Raw genomic sequence first — 15,123 nt, 5'->3', positions numbered from 1 at the left:
TATATATAACTGCGCCGGTTGTGATTGTGAAGTAGATTTAAAATTTTTCGATGTTTTGCTCTCGTAAATGAACAATAATACACTTAATTGTTTTGTATATCTGTTTGGAAAAAGCGGAGGTCAAAAAAAATATTTTCGGTTCTTGAAGCTGTATTGTGTCAAAGCGTTATTGTTTTACTTGCTATTTTAAATCACTAACAATTATTCTCTGTGTCCATGGGTTGAAGCCGTTAAAGATAAGTTAGGTTATCCACGCGAACCTGTCGAAACGTTTTCTTATAACGTTACTCACAAACTCAATGTGCGAATCGAATGTTTTAAAATTTTATTTGTAACTCGTTACTCAGTTTTCATCTTCTCAAAATGAAGTAAGCAGCGTTCAATTATTTTTAAGCATTTTTTGTTTGTTGCCATTCACTCAGCATTGCATTATTCATTTCTAGGATCAGTGTTGATGGCTTGATCGTTTATTTTCCTTACGACTACATTTACCCCGAACAATATGCTTACATGCTTGAACTCAAAAAGGGTTTGGACGCCAAGGTATGTGCAACTTTTGCGATAATACAAATTCATAAAGTTTGAGATCATTTGTCGTGGTCTGAACAGTTCTTGCAATACTTCGGGTTGTGCAATTTTATTGCAATTGGTTCCATTTTCTACAAATTACTGCTTGTGATACAGAACTGGAACAAAAAGGTTGACCTCTGCCCAAGCTTCTTTGTCCAGAAACATAATCTCTGAGAACATTGTTGGGTTGTACTTTTCTCCCAACAATATTTTCCACAATTAGAGTTTGTGTCCAATTTCGTATACCTAAGCTTTTGGGTGCTGACCATTCGTCTAAAATAACTTTGAATTGAAGGAGAAATCAGTTATTTTTGACAGACCAGAATCGTCTAGAATCATGGATAATGAATTGTTGTAAGGTGTCCATATTTTAATCCATATTTTTGTATTGGTTTCTCTTTTCAGGGTCACTGCCTGCTGGAAATGCCTTCAGGCACAGGGAAAACTGTGACACTATTGTCACTCATTATCGCATACATGTTAGAATATCCACTGGTCGTAACAAAACTAATTTATTGTTCTCGAACAGTTCCCGAGATTGAAAAAGTTCTCGAGGAGTTGAAAAACTTGATGGATTATTACGAAAAAGAAGACAAAGTCAAACCAAAAATCGTTGGATTGGTTTTGAGTTCAAGGAAAAATATGTGCATTCATCCAGAGGTAAGAATTATGATTTCTGTTGAATCACAGGAATTTTTAATTATCCAACTCTTTTATTTACTTGAATTCAAGTGTGAGGGCAATATGAATTATTTGAAGTACAGAAAAATTGAATTTCTTCAGGTGAGCAAGGAACGGGAAGGTAAAATCGTTGATGGTCGCTGTCATTCGTTAACGGCGTCGTACGTCCGCGATCGTCACAATTACGATGACACAACACCAATATGTAATTTTTACGAAGGATTCGATATGGAAGGTCGAGAACAAATTATGCCATCGGGCATATATTCGATCGATGACATGAAAGATTATGGACGAGACAGGAATTGGTGTCCATATTTTCTGGCGAGATTCGCGGTGAGATGAAATGGCAATATTTTCAATTTCTACGTTTCTACGTTTTTTGTTTTTACAATATTTGAAATTTCTCTTCTCCGAAGATTCTTCATGCCCAAGTCATCGTTTACAGTTACCACTATTTATTAGATCCCAAAATTGCGGAGACTGTATCAAAGGAACTTGCCAAGAGTTCGGTCGTAGTTTTCGACGAAGCGCACAACATTGGTTCGTTCTATTCATGAAATATCAAGTCCCTCTAAATAATAATTAGTTAAAAAATTACTTAACGCTTGTATCTTCACACAATTCCATGTTTCAGATAACGTTTGCATAGACTCGATGAGCGTCAAAGTAAATCGACGGCTGATGGAAAAAAGCTCCGCAAATATTCAACTCCTTGAGAAAACAGTTGCAGAGTACGCTTCACGTATAAAAAAATAAAAATATTCTACAACAGTGTAATCATACGAAACGAACATTGAGTAGGACAATTTTTCACAAAATTTTCATTCAAATTTTAGAATGCGGGATGACGATGCGAACAAATTGAAAGAAGAATATCACAGATTGGTTGAGGGTCTGAAAGACGCACAACTCGCGAGAGAAACTGACGTTATTCTCGCCAATCCAGTATTACCAAATGAAGTTCTCGAGGGTACATAGAAAATTCAAAATTTCGTTATTTTTATTGATTTTATTGTTTGATTGAGATCAGTGTTCGAAAATACAATTTTCTCGTGTTGCAGAAGTGATACCAGGCAACATAAGGAACGCTGAACACTTTGTGAGTTTTCTCAAGCGTTTCGTGGAATATTTGAAGACGCGTTTGCGGGTCCAGCACGTCGTACAAGAATCTCCAGCTATATTTCTCCACGATATCCAATCAAAAGTTTGCATCGAGAGGAAGCCACTGCGCTTTTGTGCCACAAGGTTGTCATCGCTTCTCAGAACGATGGAAATCACTGATATTACAGACTTTTCGCCACTCATTCGTATCACTCATTTGGCGACTCTGGTGTCGACGTATACGACAGGATTCACCATTATTGTCGAGCCTTTCGATGACAAAACGCCAACAGTGTCGAATCCAGTGTTGCATTTCAGTTGCTTAGATTCTTCGATTGCGATGAAACCGATTTTCGACAGATTTCAGTCAGTCGTCATCACTTCCGGAACACTTTCGCCTTTGGATATGTATCCGAAAATACTGAACTTTCATCCAGTAATCATGACTTCGTTTACCATGACTTTGGCAAGACCGTGTCTTCTCCCAATGGTAATGCATCGTGACAGATTCAAAATGGTTTTTCAAATTGCAAATCTTATGTGCTCACGTTCCATCTGTATTTCATTTTTCATTTCAATCTCAGAGATGCAACGAATTGTAAAATTTCGAAAAATTTTTATTTAAATCTCGTGAAAATTTTCCCTAGATTAGTTTTTTTAAATGAAGAAAAAGTGAAAGGAAATTTTTTAAGTCAATTATGAACCGATGAATTTTTTTCCTTTGGATTTTCTTGACAGATCGTCGCAAAAGGAAATGATCAAGTGGCAATTTCCTCGAAATTCGAAACGAGAGATGATGTTGCAGTAATTCGAAATTACGGTCAGTTGTTGGTCGAGTTTGCAGCCACAGTTCCCGATGGTTTGGTTTGCTTTTTCACTTCTTACCTCTACATGGAGTCAGTCGTAGCCGCATGGTAAGAAATTTACAACTTTGAAAATTTGGACAATTTATTTTCTAATAAATTTCGATATTGGACAATAACTTAATGTTAATTTTTTCATTTTCGTCGTTTTAAGGTACGACCAAGGTGTCGTGGATCAACTACAAAGGCACAAACTTTTGTTCATCGAGACTCAAGACTCTGCGGAAACGAGTTTGGCTTTGATAAATTATATAAAAGCTTGTGAAAATGGCAGAGGTGCAGTTTTATTGTCAGTCGCTAGAGGCAAAGTTTCGGAAGGTGTTGATTTCGACCATCATCTTGGTAGAGCCGTTCTCATGTTTGGAATACCGTACGTCTACACTCAATCGCGTATTTTGAAAGCGCGATTGGAATATTTGAGAGATCAGTTTCAAGTGAGTTGCAGATTTTTCTTTATTTCTGTAAAAATTATTAAAACTCACCAAGTTTTTCTACACCTTTGATAATTTTTTGATTTTTTCAGATAAGAGAAAACGATTTCTTGACTTTCGATGCCATGAGGCACGCAGCTCAGTGCGTAGGACGGGCGATTCGTGGAAAAACGGATTACGGTATCATGATTTTTGCAGACAAAGTAAGTTTTCAGTTTTAACAACCTTCAAAAAATTTTTTCCTTATTCTTCAACACTAAATTAAATATTTCCAGAGATTTTCGAGAGCCGACAAGAGAAGCAAATTGCCGAAATGGATTCAAGAGCATCTGACTGATAATTTATGTAATTTATCGACAGAAGAAGCGATTCAGGTAAAATTCAGATATAATTATTTACGTAAAAACAATGCAATTGCATTCTTAGAGGTTTGTGCACGAATGATAATTGCGTATTTGCATTTCGTGTGCACAGATTAGCAAACGATGGTTGCGACAAATGGCGCAGCCATTTTCGAGAGAGGACCAATTAGGATTATCGCTACTGACTCGAGAACAGCTCGAGAAAGAAGAGACTAGTAAAATTCAGCAATCGGCCCAGCAGAACTAATGGAGTGTGAAAACCGTCAAAATCAATTTCGTCAAAAAAAATATATTTTTTGTACATCCTATAGCTGTATATTACTTTTCCCATAACAACAAAAACTCAGATTCATATGAGAATAGTAATAAATTATTATAAGCACTTATTTTTATTGTCAAATAATAATTTATTAAATTCGTCATACTAATTCTGCAGTCTGTGTACGTGAAAGAAATGCATGAGAAGTGAGAGATGATTCGCAACTTATAAAACGTTTATTAACAAAATTATTAATCGAGAGTCTCAATAGCGTAGAAAATACGAAATTAGTTTATCTATAAACAAGCGTATTTGTTTTGTATCACCAACGCACGAGTATTCGGTCGCCGTTTTGTATAGAGTAATAGCTCAACAGTTGGAGAGGCTTGTCAAGTGGAATTTCATCCTTCGAGATCTGAAATATCAAAAATACATGAGCGAGAATTGTCAATCGAAAATGTGAATTTGGTGAGAATTGAGTTTCGCACTTACGTCCCTTCGCACGAATGATAACTTGGGAATTTTTCCACCAGTTCTAAATATTCGCTGCGCCAGACCAGTCACCTTTTGCACGTCCATGTCTTTCAGTAACTTTCTAGTTATCGTTTTCGTTTGCGATGGATCGTTCGGACAACAAAATTCTACTTTTATCACGTCGGATACCAGAGTTATATTGGCTTTGGGGGCAACCACTTCCGGACCTCCGTATTCTATGAAAAAATAATATTCGTATTGTGTCCTAAGAATCACAAGCTTTGAGATAAGTTTGAAATTAATGAAGACGTACTTTCGACGAGGACTGGATATCTAGGATGATTCTCAACGAATTGTTTTCTTCTTTCGGTAGTTTCGGTACTGCCATTTTCACTAGCACTTTGTAGCCACTGTGGCCCGAATAATTTGAGATAATCGTACTCGGCACCTTTTCTCTCAGTTGCATCAATTTCGACACCGTTCAGGAACTTCAATTTCGCAATCTTCGCTATAATCAATTGTCTTGCGGTTTCGCAACTAACTTCCTTCAAAACCGGATTGTCGCGGAATTTCAGATCTTCAAGATTACTGAGTTTCTCCAATTCGCTGATCGAACGCCACTGGAATTTCGAACGAAAACTTTTTAATTTCATGTATGAAACTTTTGTTTTTATTTTCAAAGATTTTTTTATCACCTCTGCAATGGAATTATGCGAAAGATGTAGCTGTCGCAAACCTGCGAACATGTGCGTTTTCCCTGTTGTTTTTTCACACGGAAACCTCACAATTGAAATTCCGTTTGAATTAAGATTTAAATTTTCGAGCCTGCGAACACCAAAGAAAGTTTAGATAATTTTGAATAAAAGTTATAAATATAATGAGCAAGTTATAATCATCAAAATTGTGAGGAAAATATTTGCCTTGGTAACGCTCCTAACTTTAGAACTTCGTCCCAACTTTGTAAAAAATTACCCTCAAGAGTAAGACTCGTTATTCCATTCAAATGGAAATCACCGGATGGTTCCTCCAGTCTTTTAACGATGTTGAAGGATATCGACAATTCCTGCAAACTTGGAAACAAAACCGTACAACGTTGAACCTTTGTCCAATTGTAATTCATTCTTGACATTGTCAAATATCGGATATTTGGAAACGTCTCGTCGATGGTTATCGACGTACTATCTTCCTCAACGGGCAAAACATTGTCACTGAAAAAAAGAAAACAACGTCAAATTGCACAGGTAGTAAATGTTTTTCTTTAAAAAAATTATGATTAACGGTAAAATAACAAATTTTCAATGAATATTACAGAATGACTAGAAGAAATCAAAAGTTTTCAACACTTTAGGCTTTAACCCTAGAACGCATGACTGGGGTGTGAGCACACTCCACGCGAACTTCAAACTACGCTCCCGTCCTAATAAGTCACATTATCGACTGATTATCGACGGATTTTTTGATATATAAATTCAATTGAAATTAGTTTTATCGTACATCATTTCTTTCGTTATAAAAAAACGAAGAAAATGGTGTAGGATAAAGTCAGTTTAGCATCGTAGCACCGGATTTATAAACAAAAAAAGAGTGGGGTGCGTTCAAACCCCGGTCATGAGGTTGAGGGTATGAAAAAAGGCACATGAGGTGTAGGGTTAAATTTACTCGATATTTTTTATTGGGAAGAATTACCTGACGTCCAATCTTTGAAGTTTTGGAAGTTCTCTGCATATGTCCGCAACAACGTTCCACGAATTAATCAAGTTTTTTGATATATCGAGTTCTCGAAGATTAGGACAAAGTTCACCAAGTTCACCAGGTTCGCCAGCAGTCGAAATACATTGTTCACGAAGAAAGACCGTTGTCAGCTGGTCGAATTTACTTTGTTTCCTGTTTACTTTTGAAAATCCTACCATTTCTACGAAAGGTGCTTTCATCTCTTTTTTTAAACTCGTTAAACTAGCTCTGTCTATTCCTGCTAAATCATCGTCTATGAGGCCGTAACGATCTTTTATTGCTTTACTAATGGTTACGCCTAATTTTGCTTTTCCAGGACGAACAAATGATCCAGAGGTTGAGTTTCTGTGAACATAATAACAAACTTCATTTAAAGTATCCATCATTCCAAGTATGAAGAAATTTTTAATGAAAAAAACTTTTTTTTGTAGTTAGGGAGATGGCATTTTTTAGAAAAATGTCTCATCGCTGAATTGCAATCTTACAGATACTCCATGTGCAGAGCAATTGAAAATTTCATAATCCTCAACTTGATGGTCAATCTCTATAGAATTTTGAAAGAAATTCTAATTACGGAGGAACTTTGAAAATTACTTTGAAGAAAAATGCACCTATAAAAGTATTTCTTACCGAGCTTCGAAAAATGTTGTACCCTGGTAAGTACCATTGTGTTTTCCTCTGGAAGGATCATCCCAATCGATACCGAGCCAAGTACCTTTGGTATCTCCAACGGTCCCTATATACCTGACAGTGCCACGATGACCTTCGCATTCTACCCTCGCACCGATCTCATAATTTATATCCTCGACCATCCTGAATGAATTTCTCGATAATTACAAACTATTTTTCAGTAAATAAAAAAAAATACACACGAGCAAAGAGCTCGAATAAAAACAACTGACTATAGAAGTTTTTCTGGAACAATTGAATTAGGATTTTTGTTTCAATTCAGAATAAGAGAAGATCGTTTGAACTAAAAAAAACCGTCTAACCTCTTAATGATGTGAATTTGCATTTTTTCGAAAAGTTTGAACGACAAATAAAAATTTCAAAGATGCAATAAGTTTGAAATATTTCACTTTAGTATTTCATTGTCAAAACTCACTCTTGAGGATCGTAATGACTGCGGCTCGCCGTATTTTCTTCAGTTCCAAAAGTCATTAGTGCAATTTGACATCTCTTCGTTTGCGTGCGTCCCCTCCTGTCACTTCGCCAGATATGAATCTCGATAAAGATTTGTTAACCAAGGAATAAATTGAGAACTGAACGAAAGATGGCAATAGTACAAAATTCTTGGAAAAATAATCTTTGAAATTGACAACGGCGAAATTCATGGAGGTCTCCAAATTCTAATGTTTGTTTCGTAGGTGGCGTAGTAGAAAGATTTCGAAAAAATTTAAAGTCTTCAGCTTATATTGAAAAAGTAAATATATTTTATCAAATTTTTTATACAATACCACGCATACTGAGTATAGAAAAATATCGTGCAAAAGCGATAAGTAATAAGATATAGGATTAAATAATTATAAAATAAAACAGAAGTCGTTTTCATTTTCTTTTTTTGTACATTTGCTCTCTGCTGCAATGCTTTCAGGAAGTTCACGACGTTTATAATTTCAGTGCGCCATTGCGATATCCGCGATAGTACGAGGACTGAATATTTCGATCCAGTAACCATCAGGATCTTTGATGAAAGCAATTCCCTTCATTTTTCCATCTTGTGGTTTTTTCACGAATTCAACTCCTAAACGTTCGAAATTTTTACAGGCTTCGTTCACGTCCTGTACTGCAATTCCAATGTGTCCTGGAACCAATTGAAAAAAATTGTGCATCGAGCAGCTGAATTTTATCACTTCTTGGCCGATAAAAAGGAAAATTAAATTTTTTTTTAAGCTCTCACCATATCCTCGAGGCTCCGTATTCCCTGTATGATAGGTTGCATCAGGATCTGTTTCAGTTCCCCAATTGCTGGAATAATTTAATTAAAAATTGGAATAACTGCAAATTATAAATGTAAATTGAACAGTCGATTTGGATTTTTTTTCAGCATAAAAGTTCTTTTACTTTTACATATGATTATGTAATTCAGAGTGAAGTTGTGAGTTGTTCATATTTTTAATGATGAATCGATTGATAAATATTGGTTTTTAAAGTGGAATACGCACTGGGTCAACTCTATCGTGGCTTTTCTGCTGAAAGTCCATTCGATGGATTCCCTCTTGTCCGTTGGTACATCCTCTTGTTTTTCATAGCCCATAAAATATAGAGAGAATTTATTCTCTGGAAAATCAAGTTTTTGGAGCAATCTCATGCCCAGTACACCGGTATAAAAAGGCAATGATTTCCTTGGGTCCTTAATGCGATACATTGTTTGTTGCATGATCCAATCTTTGGAGATTGTGGGAGGAGCAGAGCACAAATCGCGAGCTTCGCTGTTTGTCAAACCACAAGTTTCACCCATTTTTGCGAGTTATGCAGAAATTTTTGGGTTATGTATTGGCGAGAGAATTTCTAAAAATAACAACAATACAGATGAATGACGAAATTTTAATTGCTCTTTGCTTCGTGGGTTAATTATTGCGCACTATCATTGATTTTGATTGATTAGAAAAAGTCCTACAAAAATTTGATGAGCACTGGCGGTGATTAAAATGCAAATATTATTATGTTAAACGACGATGCACGAGTTTGCAGAATTTTTCAGATAATTTATCAATGCTTTATTATGTTGAAAAAATCTGTTATGAAGGAGCGACGTGCGATAAGATCGCGGCGAACGGCGAGTACGAAGATATTCGCACATCAATTTTCAACTTGTTCGTCGAACGTGTCGCGACCTCACCATATTTTATCGACGATTAATATAACGTGGAATATATAGATTATATAGCGGCATTGCGCACGCACACTATGGCGGTTTGTTATTGAGCTACGAATTGTGGAAATCCCTTTATAGCGGGAAATTGAGAGCAACAGGCGGATCGTGTTAAATTGAGAAAAAATTATCGGCAGGATCAATGATAACGCCGAATCTCTCCTGGCACAAATTGTACTATTAAAAAAAAATACTAGAAAAAATGCTATGATTCTTGCGCCGATAAAATTCGTCTACTCCGCTCCACAATTATTGAATGATAATTGCTCAATTTTCGAGCAATTATATCCTGCTCGAACATAATTGTGCAATTGCTTATCCTACACCACTCACTTATATTCACGCAACGCTAAAATATGCGACCGATGAAAATATCGAGAAGGGGAATAGTGAATTGGGGAAAATAAAATTAATAAGTAATCGAATTGACAACAACGACAGTAAATATAATAATTAAGTTTATTACACACCGGTCGTACGTCATCTCAGCGTGATTTGTCGGTATTCACACAGGTGAACGTACAGACAGGATGGCAGCACCCGTTTCTTTACCGACTCGTCGCAGCTGTGGTGGTAAAAAATTATCCTCGTATAACGTCAAACAGTGTACTTGCTCCAACGACGAGAGAGAAGACCGTGGTTTATTTTTCCTCGAATCGTATTATTTTGTTCGTCATTATTTTCATACGAATGTTCTTTGGTAATTAATTGTTTAAATATCTGTTTAAACGTGTTGCGTATGCCTGTATTTTGCATTTTTCGAGGTAAAAAAATAACTCGTTCTAGTGTCACAATGTTCGGTGGTGTAAAGCGTGAAGAAAAAGAGAGTGAGAGAGATAGAATGACTTTTAACTGTCTTACACCCAACTCGGTGACATTCCACGTATCACCGATAAAACACTTCCAAACACTTTTACCTTCGTCCACAATAAATACAAAAATATTCAATGACAAATGCTGAATAATTTCGTAATTTATATTTTGTTCTCATAGTTTTTAGTTATATTCACGTTGAAAACATAACCTTGTTTATTAAATTTCTTGATTTGATTTATTATAAACTGCTTGCACCTGTTACCCATTTATCATCGACAACCGATTATCAGGCCACACACGTTAACATAATTGTTGCTCGCTGTGTTTCACCTGGTATAAATTTGTATGATTAAATGAATTTTTATTTCTTCAGCCTTAAGCACCTTAAGCGAAGACTTCCAAATGCAAGTTGCCCTACATTTGGTTATTCCAATCTAAATGTTTGCACATTTATTTTCAAAATAACGAATTTTAAAGCCACTTTTTCTGATTTTTTGCATAATCCTGTTAAATTTTGTAATCTTAGATAAGATAAAAAAACTAGCATATTGATGGTTGGTCAAATAAGTTTTTTCTATCCTCTGTAAAAACTGTTGCAACATAATGGATGGCAAAAAATTTGTTGTTTTCCCACTATTTATCTGAAGTGATAATAAATTCAAAAAGACCGCTTAATTTTGAAGCTAATTTTTACTATAAATTCAAATTTTTATTTAATTCAATTGAACAGAAAAAACATTGTAAATTACCTGATATGAGTTTGGCAAACACTATATTATATTTAGGATAATTGAATTTGTTCTGCTTAATATGGAAGTCTCAGAATAAGCTTGTATAATATTGAGAATACTAAATACTAAATACTGAACACACATCCATAGATGGCAGGTTTATACCAATAAAATAAAGAAGAAAACCTATTATTTTGCTTTTCTCATTTTTTTTTATACATTGCCATGTAAATAAATGACTAAATGAAAAAAAAAATTTTCAACTGAGTTTGTTATAATATTTTTTTCAGCTGTTCACAAAGGTATGAAGGGCAGTTTAGCTTGTTCGTGCGATTGTCGAAGAAAATTGGCAGTTGGCAGTTAACGTCCTTTTCAAAGATGGAAAATCAAAGTCATCAAAATCAGTCTCAGTATAATCATCAGTCTTTTTGGAAAAAAAACACACGAGCCGTACCTGGCAGGTACGTTGATAGGAATAACGCCTGTAAAAATATGAATAACTTAGAAAAATCTGGAGTTGGAGCTACTAATTTTCAACAAGAAATTTTCTAGCCAAAACAATGAGAATTTTATTCCTAAACCATCATTTTTGTTCAATTTGCATGACAGAAAAAACGTTTATTCTCATTCGTTGACACAATATTTTTGTAGCTTTCAACATACTTATTTGATTTGTTCAATATTTCATATTGATCACATATTTGTGTAATATCACATGTTTTATTTGTTCAATTAAAATATAGATTTCAAAAATATTTTCTGGAGATATTGAATGATGATATGATAACTTATAAATATCGTTGAAATTTCATTTAATTAATTTGTTTAAAATATTTAAAAAATACCAGGCCGAGTCCGAAGCAAGATCCTCGACAATCGAGGGGAACAACAACGAACAATTTACCGATAAGTTTCACGAGCAACGTAGGAAATGCAGGAAGCGGAGGAGCAGCTTCGTTTCAGGATTTTCAAGAAAGCGTAGACGACGCGTGGGACTCGGGAGACGATGAATTTTGGACGGTATCGGATGTGAAAATATCGAAGCGTGTGAGTCACTCTGCTGCTCTGAGCGTGATAAACAGTCATCGAAGCAGCGGTAGCTGTGCTGAAACTCAAACAAATTCAAAGGATAGTCAATCACGTCAGACGATTATACCGGACGAAAAACGTGCCGAGGCCCTTCAGAGGTTAGCCGTCCAACCACTTCATCTTCGAAATGCTCAAATGAGCACAACCACCAATGCCTCGGCAAATCATAATTCACAAAATTCTAACGAGGATCTCGACCCGAAAAATGCCAATTCTCCGGGTCATAGAACGACTCATTTCCCCGGCAGACCGCAGCCTCTCAAACAGAGCAACGCTTCTTCTAAGTTTTTCGTACCATCCAAGGAACAAGGTGCTTAAATTCGACTGAAAAAATCTCCATCAAACGACTTGCATTGTCTTAGTAAAATTATTTCCTTTTTTACTCTTCACCCTCATGCTCATTTTCATTTCAGATGGTGAAAGTAAAGTCGATAAATTTCAATCCTTGTTGGATTCTCCTCTCCTCAATTTGGATGAATTGAGGCAATTGTCCTGGTCCGGTGTACCTGCTAAATTACGATCTGTTACCTGGAGGTTACTTTCTGTAAGTCGTACAAACCGAGTCATTCGAGTTTCGCTCACCTGAATTTTTGCACTTGAAAAATTCAACTACCTCTTCTTCAATTCTCTTCATCGTTGTGTTTATTTTTATAACAGGAATATCTTCCCGCCAATATCGAGCGTCGCCAACAAGTTCTCGAACGAAAACGATTAGATTATTGGAATCTTGTTAAGCAGTACTATGACAGCGAAAGGGACGAAGGGTTCCAAGACACATATCGACAAATTCACATTGATATTCCTCGAATGTCCCCGCTTATATCACTTTTTCAACAGCACACGGTACAACTCATTTTCGAGAGAATACTTTATATATGGGCTATTCGACATCCAGCATCCGGTTACGTCCAGGTAATAATCTCGATTTCATAAATTTATTCGCGAATCAATTAATTTTTCCATTATTAACGATCCTTTGAACTGTCGAAGGGCATGAACGATCTCGTCACGCCGTTCTTTTTGGTATTCCTGCAAGAAGCTGTACCAGCCTCAGCGTGGCAAGATCTCGAAAATTACAACGTCGCAAGCTTGCTCCAGGAACATCAAGATATTATAGAAGCTGACAGCTTTTGGTGCCTGTCCAAATTTCTCGATGGAATTCAGGACAATTACATCTTTGCTCAATTAGGCATTCAACATAAAGTGAACCAATTGAAGGAGCTCATACAGAGGATTGATGGTGAGAAAACAGAAAAAAGTGTTGAAAAAACTGAATCGCATGAAAGTGGCAAAATGCTTTCAATCATTGGAAATTATTGACGAGAATTTCTTTCCTAAATTCTCAGCCCCGTTGCACCAACATCTGCATCAGCATGGCGTCGATTATTTGCAGTTTTCTTTTCGTTGGATGAATAACTTATTAACAAGAGAAATACCTCTTCACTGTACGATTCGCCTTTGGGACACTTATTTAGCGGAATCCGATCGTTTCGCCTCATTTCAGCTCTACGTTTGCGCCGCGTTTCTTCTTCGATGGAGGCGTCATCTTCTTTTACAGCCAGATTTCCAGGTTAGTCTCGAAACTATGTTAAATGTAACAGCGATAACCTTTGACCCGAGATTACTTCCCTTGAGTAATTGCGTAAGCTAGCCAGAAAAGTAATCCAGAGTGAAAAACAATTGATTTTCTTCATGTATCACAGTATTTGTTTTTTCTCTCTTACTTTCCATATTTTCACGTACAGAAGTTATAATTTCCTTCCATTTTTACAACAGGGGCTGATGCTAATGCTACAAAACCTGCCGACCCAGAACTGGACCGACTCGGAGATTGGAATATTAGTTGCAGAGGCATACAAGCTAAAATTTACGTTCGCTGATGCACCGAATCATCTTCAGGCTCACGACACAAGGTGACCAATTATTCCTGTGCTTGGTTGAGATTGTCACAGCGGCCAAAACGAAGGAGAGACATTTAAGAAGACGATAAAAACGATAGTGGGCTGGACGCTCCTGAACGAAACGTATCATCGTTATTATTTGTTTTTGCGGAGCGAGTTGAGCCATTCACATTAAGGTCATGAATATATATATATATATATTTTTTTTATTATTCCCCCTTTCCTTCGTGCACCGTTCCCATTTAGCATGATTTACATCGTTGATTCTTCATAGAGGATAAAAACAAAAAACAAAATCATTGCGTGTATTCATACCGAATTCGGAATCGCGTCGTTGCGAAGGAAATTACCATCTTGTGGAGTCTCGAACGTGTAGAACATTGCATGCCCTCTACCGTACCATTTCCAAACTCCGCTTGCGAGGTTTTCAACATGAATCATTTGATACTTGCCGATGCGCGGTAGATTTATATAATATCATATACAATATTATATATATTATATATATTATATATATATATATAGAAGAAAAAGAAACTAATTGAAAAGTTTTATATATAATTATAATCGTTGTTCTTCGATGTAACGATTATACATAGGATTTCACTTGAGCTTATATAAATGCAAGTTCGCCATCGATGTGCTCGCTCCTTTCAATACCGTACCATAGAAATGACTACCGATTGTAGGAAGAAGTTGTGCTACGCGCCAAGCTGAGAGACTCAAATAACCGAATTCATTTCATTTGTTTTGGTAAAATCGAAAAATTTGAATATCCAGATAGAGATGAGTGGAAATTGGCAACAAACTGTTTCGGTGTTTGGGACGAAAAAGCTCATTGGAAAAATTGAAACTTTGTGTCGATGTCTGTTTTCTGTCATTCGTTTTCATTTATTTAAAAGATTTATCAGTGCCAAGAAAAATTAATACGAATGGTACGAATTCAGAATGAAATTGCTAATGAACGATTTCAGTTGAAAATCGGAGCTTCTTGAACAGCTTTTATTGAAGTTGAAATATTTTTCCTACAAAGTTGAATGGATTTTAAAATGAAATTGAAGGTTTTTAATAAAACGAAGTTCAGTTTCGATAAAATTTTGAATTATTTTGTGACGCCGAAACTCAGAATTTGCTCGTACGAAATCACGTCAGTGTGCCTCATTCTCTCGGTTTATTTCTAACTGTTCTATTATCTTAGTGACTAAGGCGGAGGTAGGTAACGAATAATCTTAATGA

At 36.0% G+C, this 15,123-nt stretch overlaps 4 protein-coding genes across 6 annotated transcripts; 2 read left to right on the top strand and 2 right to left on the bottom strand.

Moving 5' to 3' along the window:
* The first annotated feature begins 23 nt into the window (after nucleotides 1-23).
* On the top strand, nucleotides 24-4,397 carry Xpd (general transcription and DNA repair factor IIH helicase subunit Xpd). Its single transcript, XM_043426324.1, has 13 exons — nucleotides 24-368; nucleotides 444-543; nucleotides 976-1,230; nucleotides 1,354-1,587; nucleotides 1,671-1,794; nucleotides 1,889-1,985; nucleotides 2,091-2,224; nucleotides 2,316-2,845; nucleotides 3,094-3,269; nucleotides 3,373-3,652; nucleotides 3,742-3,852; nucleotides 3,925-4,023; nucleotides 4,124-4,397. The coding sequence occupies exons 1-13, from the start codon at nucleotides 364-366 to the stop codon at nucleotides 4,256-4,258; spliced, it is 2,280 nt and encodes a 759-aa protein (XP_043282259.1). The 5' UTR covers nucleotides 24-363; the 3' UTR covers nucleotides 4,259-4,397.
* An 87-nt stretch (nucleotides 4,398-4,484) lies between these two features.
* Tbce (Tubulin-binding cofactor E) lies at nucleotides 4,485-7,678 on the bottom strand. Its single transcript, XM_043426325.1, has 8 exons — nucleotides 7,581-7,678; nucleotides 7,106-7,288; nucleotides 6,431-6,820; nucleotides 5,665-5,952; nucleotides 5,440-5,569; nucleotides 5,058-5,364; nucleotides 4,763-4,980; nucleotides 4,485-4,685 (listed from the first exon to the last, which is right to left on the bottom strand). The coding sequence occupies exons 1-8, from the start codon at nucleotides 7,634-7,636 to the stop codon at nucleotides 4,593-4,595; spliced, it is 1,665 nt and encodes a 554-aa protein (XP_043282260.1). The 5' UTR covers nucleotides 7,637-7,678; the 3' UTR covers nucleotides 4,485-4,592.
* A 339-nt stretch (nucleotides 7,679-8,017) lies between these two features.
* Glo1 (Glyoxalase 1) lies at nucleotides 8,018-9,956 on the bottom strand. Of its 3 annotated transcripts, none has more exons than XM_043426389.1 (4): nucleotides 9,821-9,956; nucleotides 8,641-8,986; nucleotides 8,376-8,443; nucleotides 8,018-8,279 (listed from the first exon to the last, which is right to left on the bottom strand). In XM_043426389.1, exons 2-4 carry the CDS (start codon nucleotides 8,934-8,936, stop codon nucleotides 8,092-8,094), a joined length of 552 nt encoding a protein of 183 aa, XP_043282324.1. In that variant the 5' UTR covers nucleotides 8,937-8,986; nucleotides 9,821-9,956; the 3' UTR covers nucleotides 8,018-8,091. The 3 variants fall into 3 exon arrangements, with proteins under 3 accessions (XP_043282324.1, XP_043282325.1, XP_043282323.1); XM_043426390.1 differs by lacking the exon at nucleotides 9,821-9,956 and adding an exon at nucleotides 9,684-9,707; XM_043426388.1 differs by lacking the exon at nucleotides 9,821-9,956 and adding an exon at nucleotides 9,096-9,342.
* Tbc1d22 (TBC1 domain family member 22) lies at nucleotides 9,869-14,982 on the top strand. The gene is made up of 8 exons (XM_043426385.1): nucleotides 9,869-10,050; nucleotides 11,188-11,358; nucleotides 11,746-12,296; nucleotides 12,400-12,530; nucleotides 12,644-12,898; nucleotides 12,977-13,226; nucleotides 13,333-13,556; nucleotides 13,763-14,982. The coding sequence occupies exons 1-8, from the start codon at nucleotides 9,881-9,883 to the stop codon at nucleotides 13,901-13,903; spliced, it is 1,893 nt and encodes a 630-aa protein (XP_043282320.1). The 5' UTR covers nucleotides 9,869-9,880; the 3' UTR covers nucleotides 13,904-14,982.
* Nucleotides 14,983-15,123: the final 141 nt, after the last annotated feature.

This window comes from Venturia canescens, chromosome 8 (assembly GCF_019457755.1).
Source record: "Venturia canescens isolate UGA chromosome 8, ASM1945775v1, whole genome shotgun sequence".
Classification (NCBI taxonomy): domain Eukaryota; kingdom Metazoa; phylum Arthropoda; class Insecta; order Hymenoptera; family Ichneumonidae; genus Venturia; species Venturia canescens.
Note: the sequence above shows the minus strand (reverse complement) of the source record. Positions and strands in the feature narration are given on the sequence as shown.

What these genes read in the sequence shown, in the direction of transcription:
- Xpd (XM_043426324.1), top strand. An exon ending in ATTTTCTGGCGAGATTCGCG is followed by an intron (nt 1,588 to 1,670) that starts GTGAGATGAAAT and finishes TCTTCTCCGAAG; the next exon opens with ATTCTTCATGCCCAAGTCAT. An exon ending in GAGTCAGTCGTAGCCGCATG is followed by an intron (nt 3,270 to 3,372) that starts GTAAGAAATTTA and finishes CGTCGTTTTAAG; the next exon opens with GTACGACCAAGGTGTCGTGG.
- Tbce (XM_043426325.1), bottom strand. Translation starts at nt 7,636, where the DNA reads ATGACTTTTGGAACTGAAGAAAATACGGCGAGCCGCAGTCATTACGAT. An exon ending in AGTCATTACGATCCTCAAGA is followed by an intron (nt 7,289 to 7,580) that starts GTGAGTTTTGAC and finishes AAATTCATTCAG; the next exon opens with GATGGTCGAGGATATAAATT. An exon ending in CTTCAAAGATTGGACGTCAG is followed by an intron (nt 5,953 to 6,430) that starts GTAATTCTTCCC and finishes TCTTTTTTTCAG; the next exon opens with TGACAATGTTTTGCCCGTTG.
- Glo1 (XM_043426389.1), bottom strand. Translation starts at nt 8,936, where the DNA reads ATGGGTGAAACTTGTGGTTTGACAAACAGCGAAGCTCGCGATTTGTGC. An exon ending in GCCACGATAGAGTTGACCCA is followed by an intron (nt 8,444 to 8,640) that starts GTGCGTATTCCA and finishes AAATTATTCCAG; the next exon opens with CAATTGGGGAACTGAAACAG. An exon ending in TACGGAGCCTCGAGGATATG is followed by an intron (nt 8,280 to 8,375) that starts GTGAGAGCTTAA and finishes AATTGGTTCCAG; the next exon opens with GACACATTGGAATTGCAGTA.
- Tbc1d22 (XM_043426385.1), top strand. Translation starts at nt 9,881, where the DNA reads ATGGCAGCACCCGTTTCTTTACCGACTCGTCGCAGCTGTGGTGGTAAA. An exon ending in TTACCTGGAGGTTACTTTCT is followed by an intron (nt 12,531 to 12,643) that starts GTAAGTCGTACA and finishes TTTTTATAACAG; the next exon opens with GAATATCTTCCCGCCAATAT. An exon ending in TTTTACAGCCAGATTTCCAG is followed by an intron (nt 13,557 to 13,762) that starts GTTAGTCTCGAA and finishes TTTTTACAACAG; the next exon opens with GGGCTGATGCTAATGCTACA.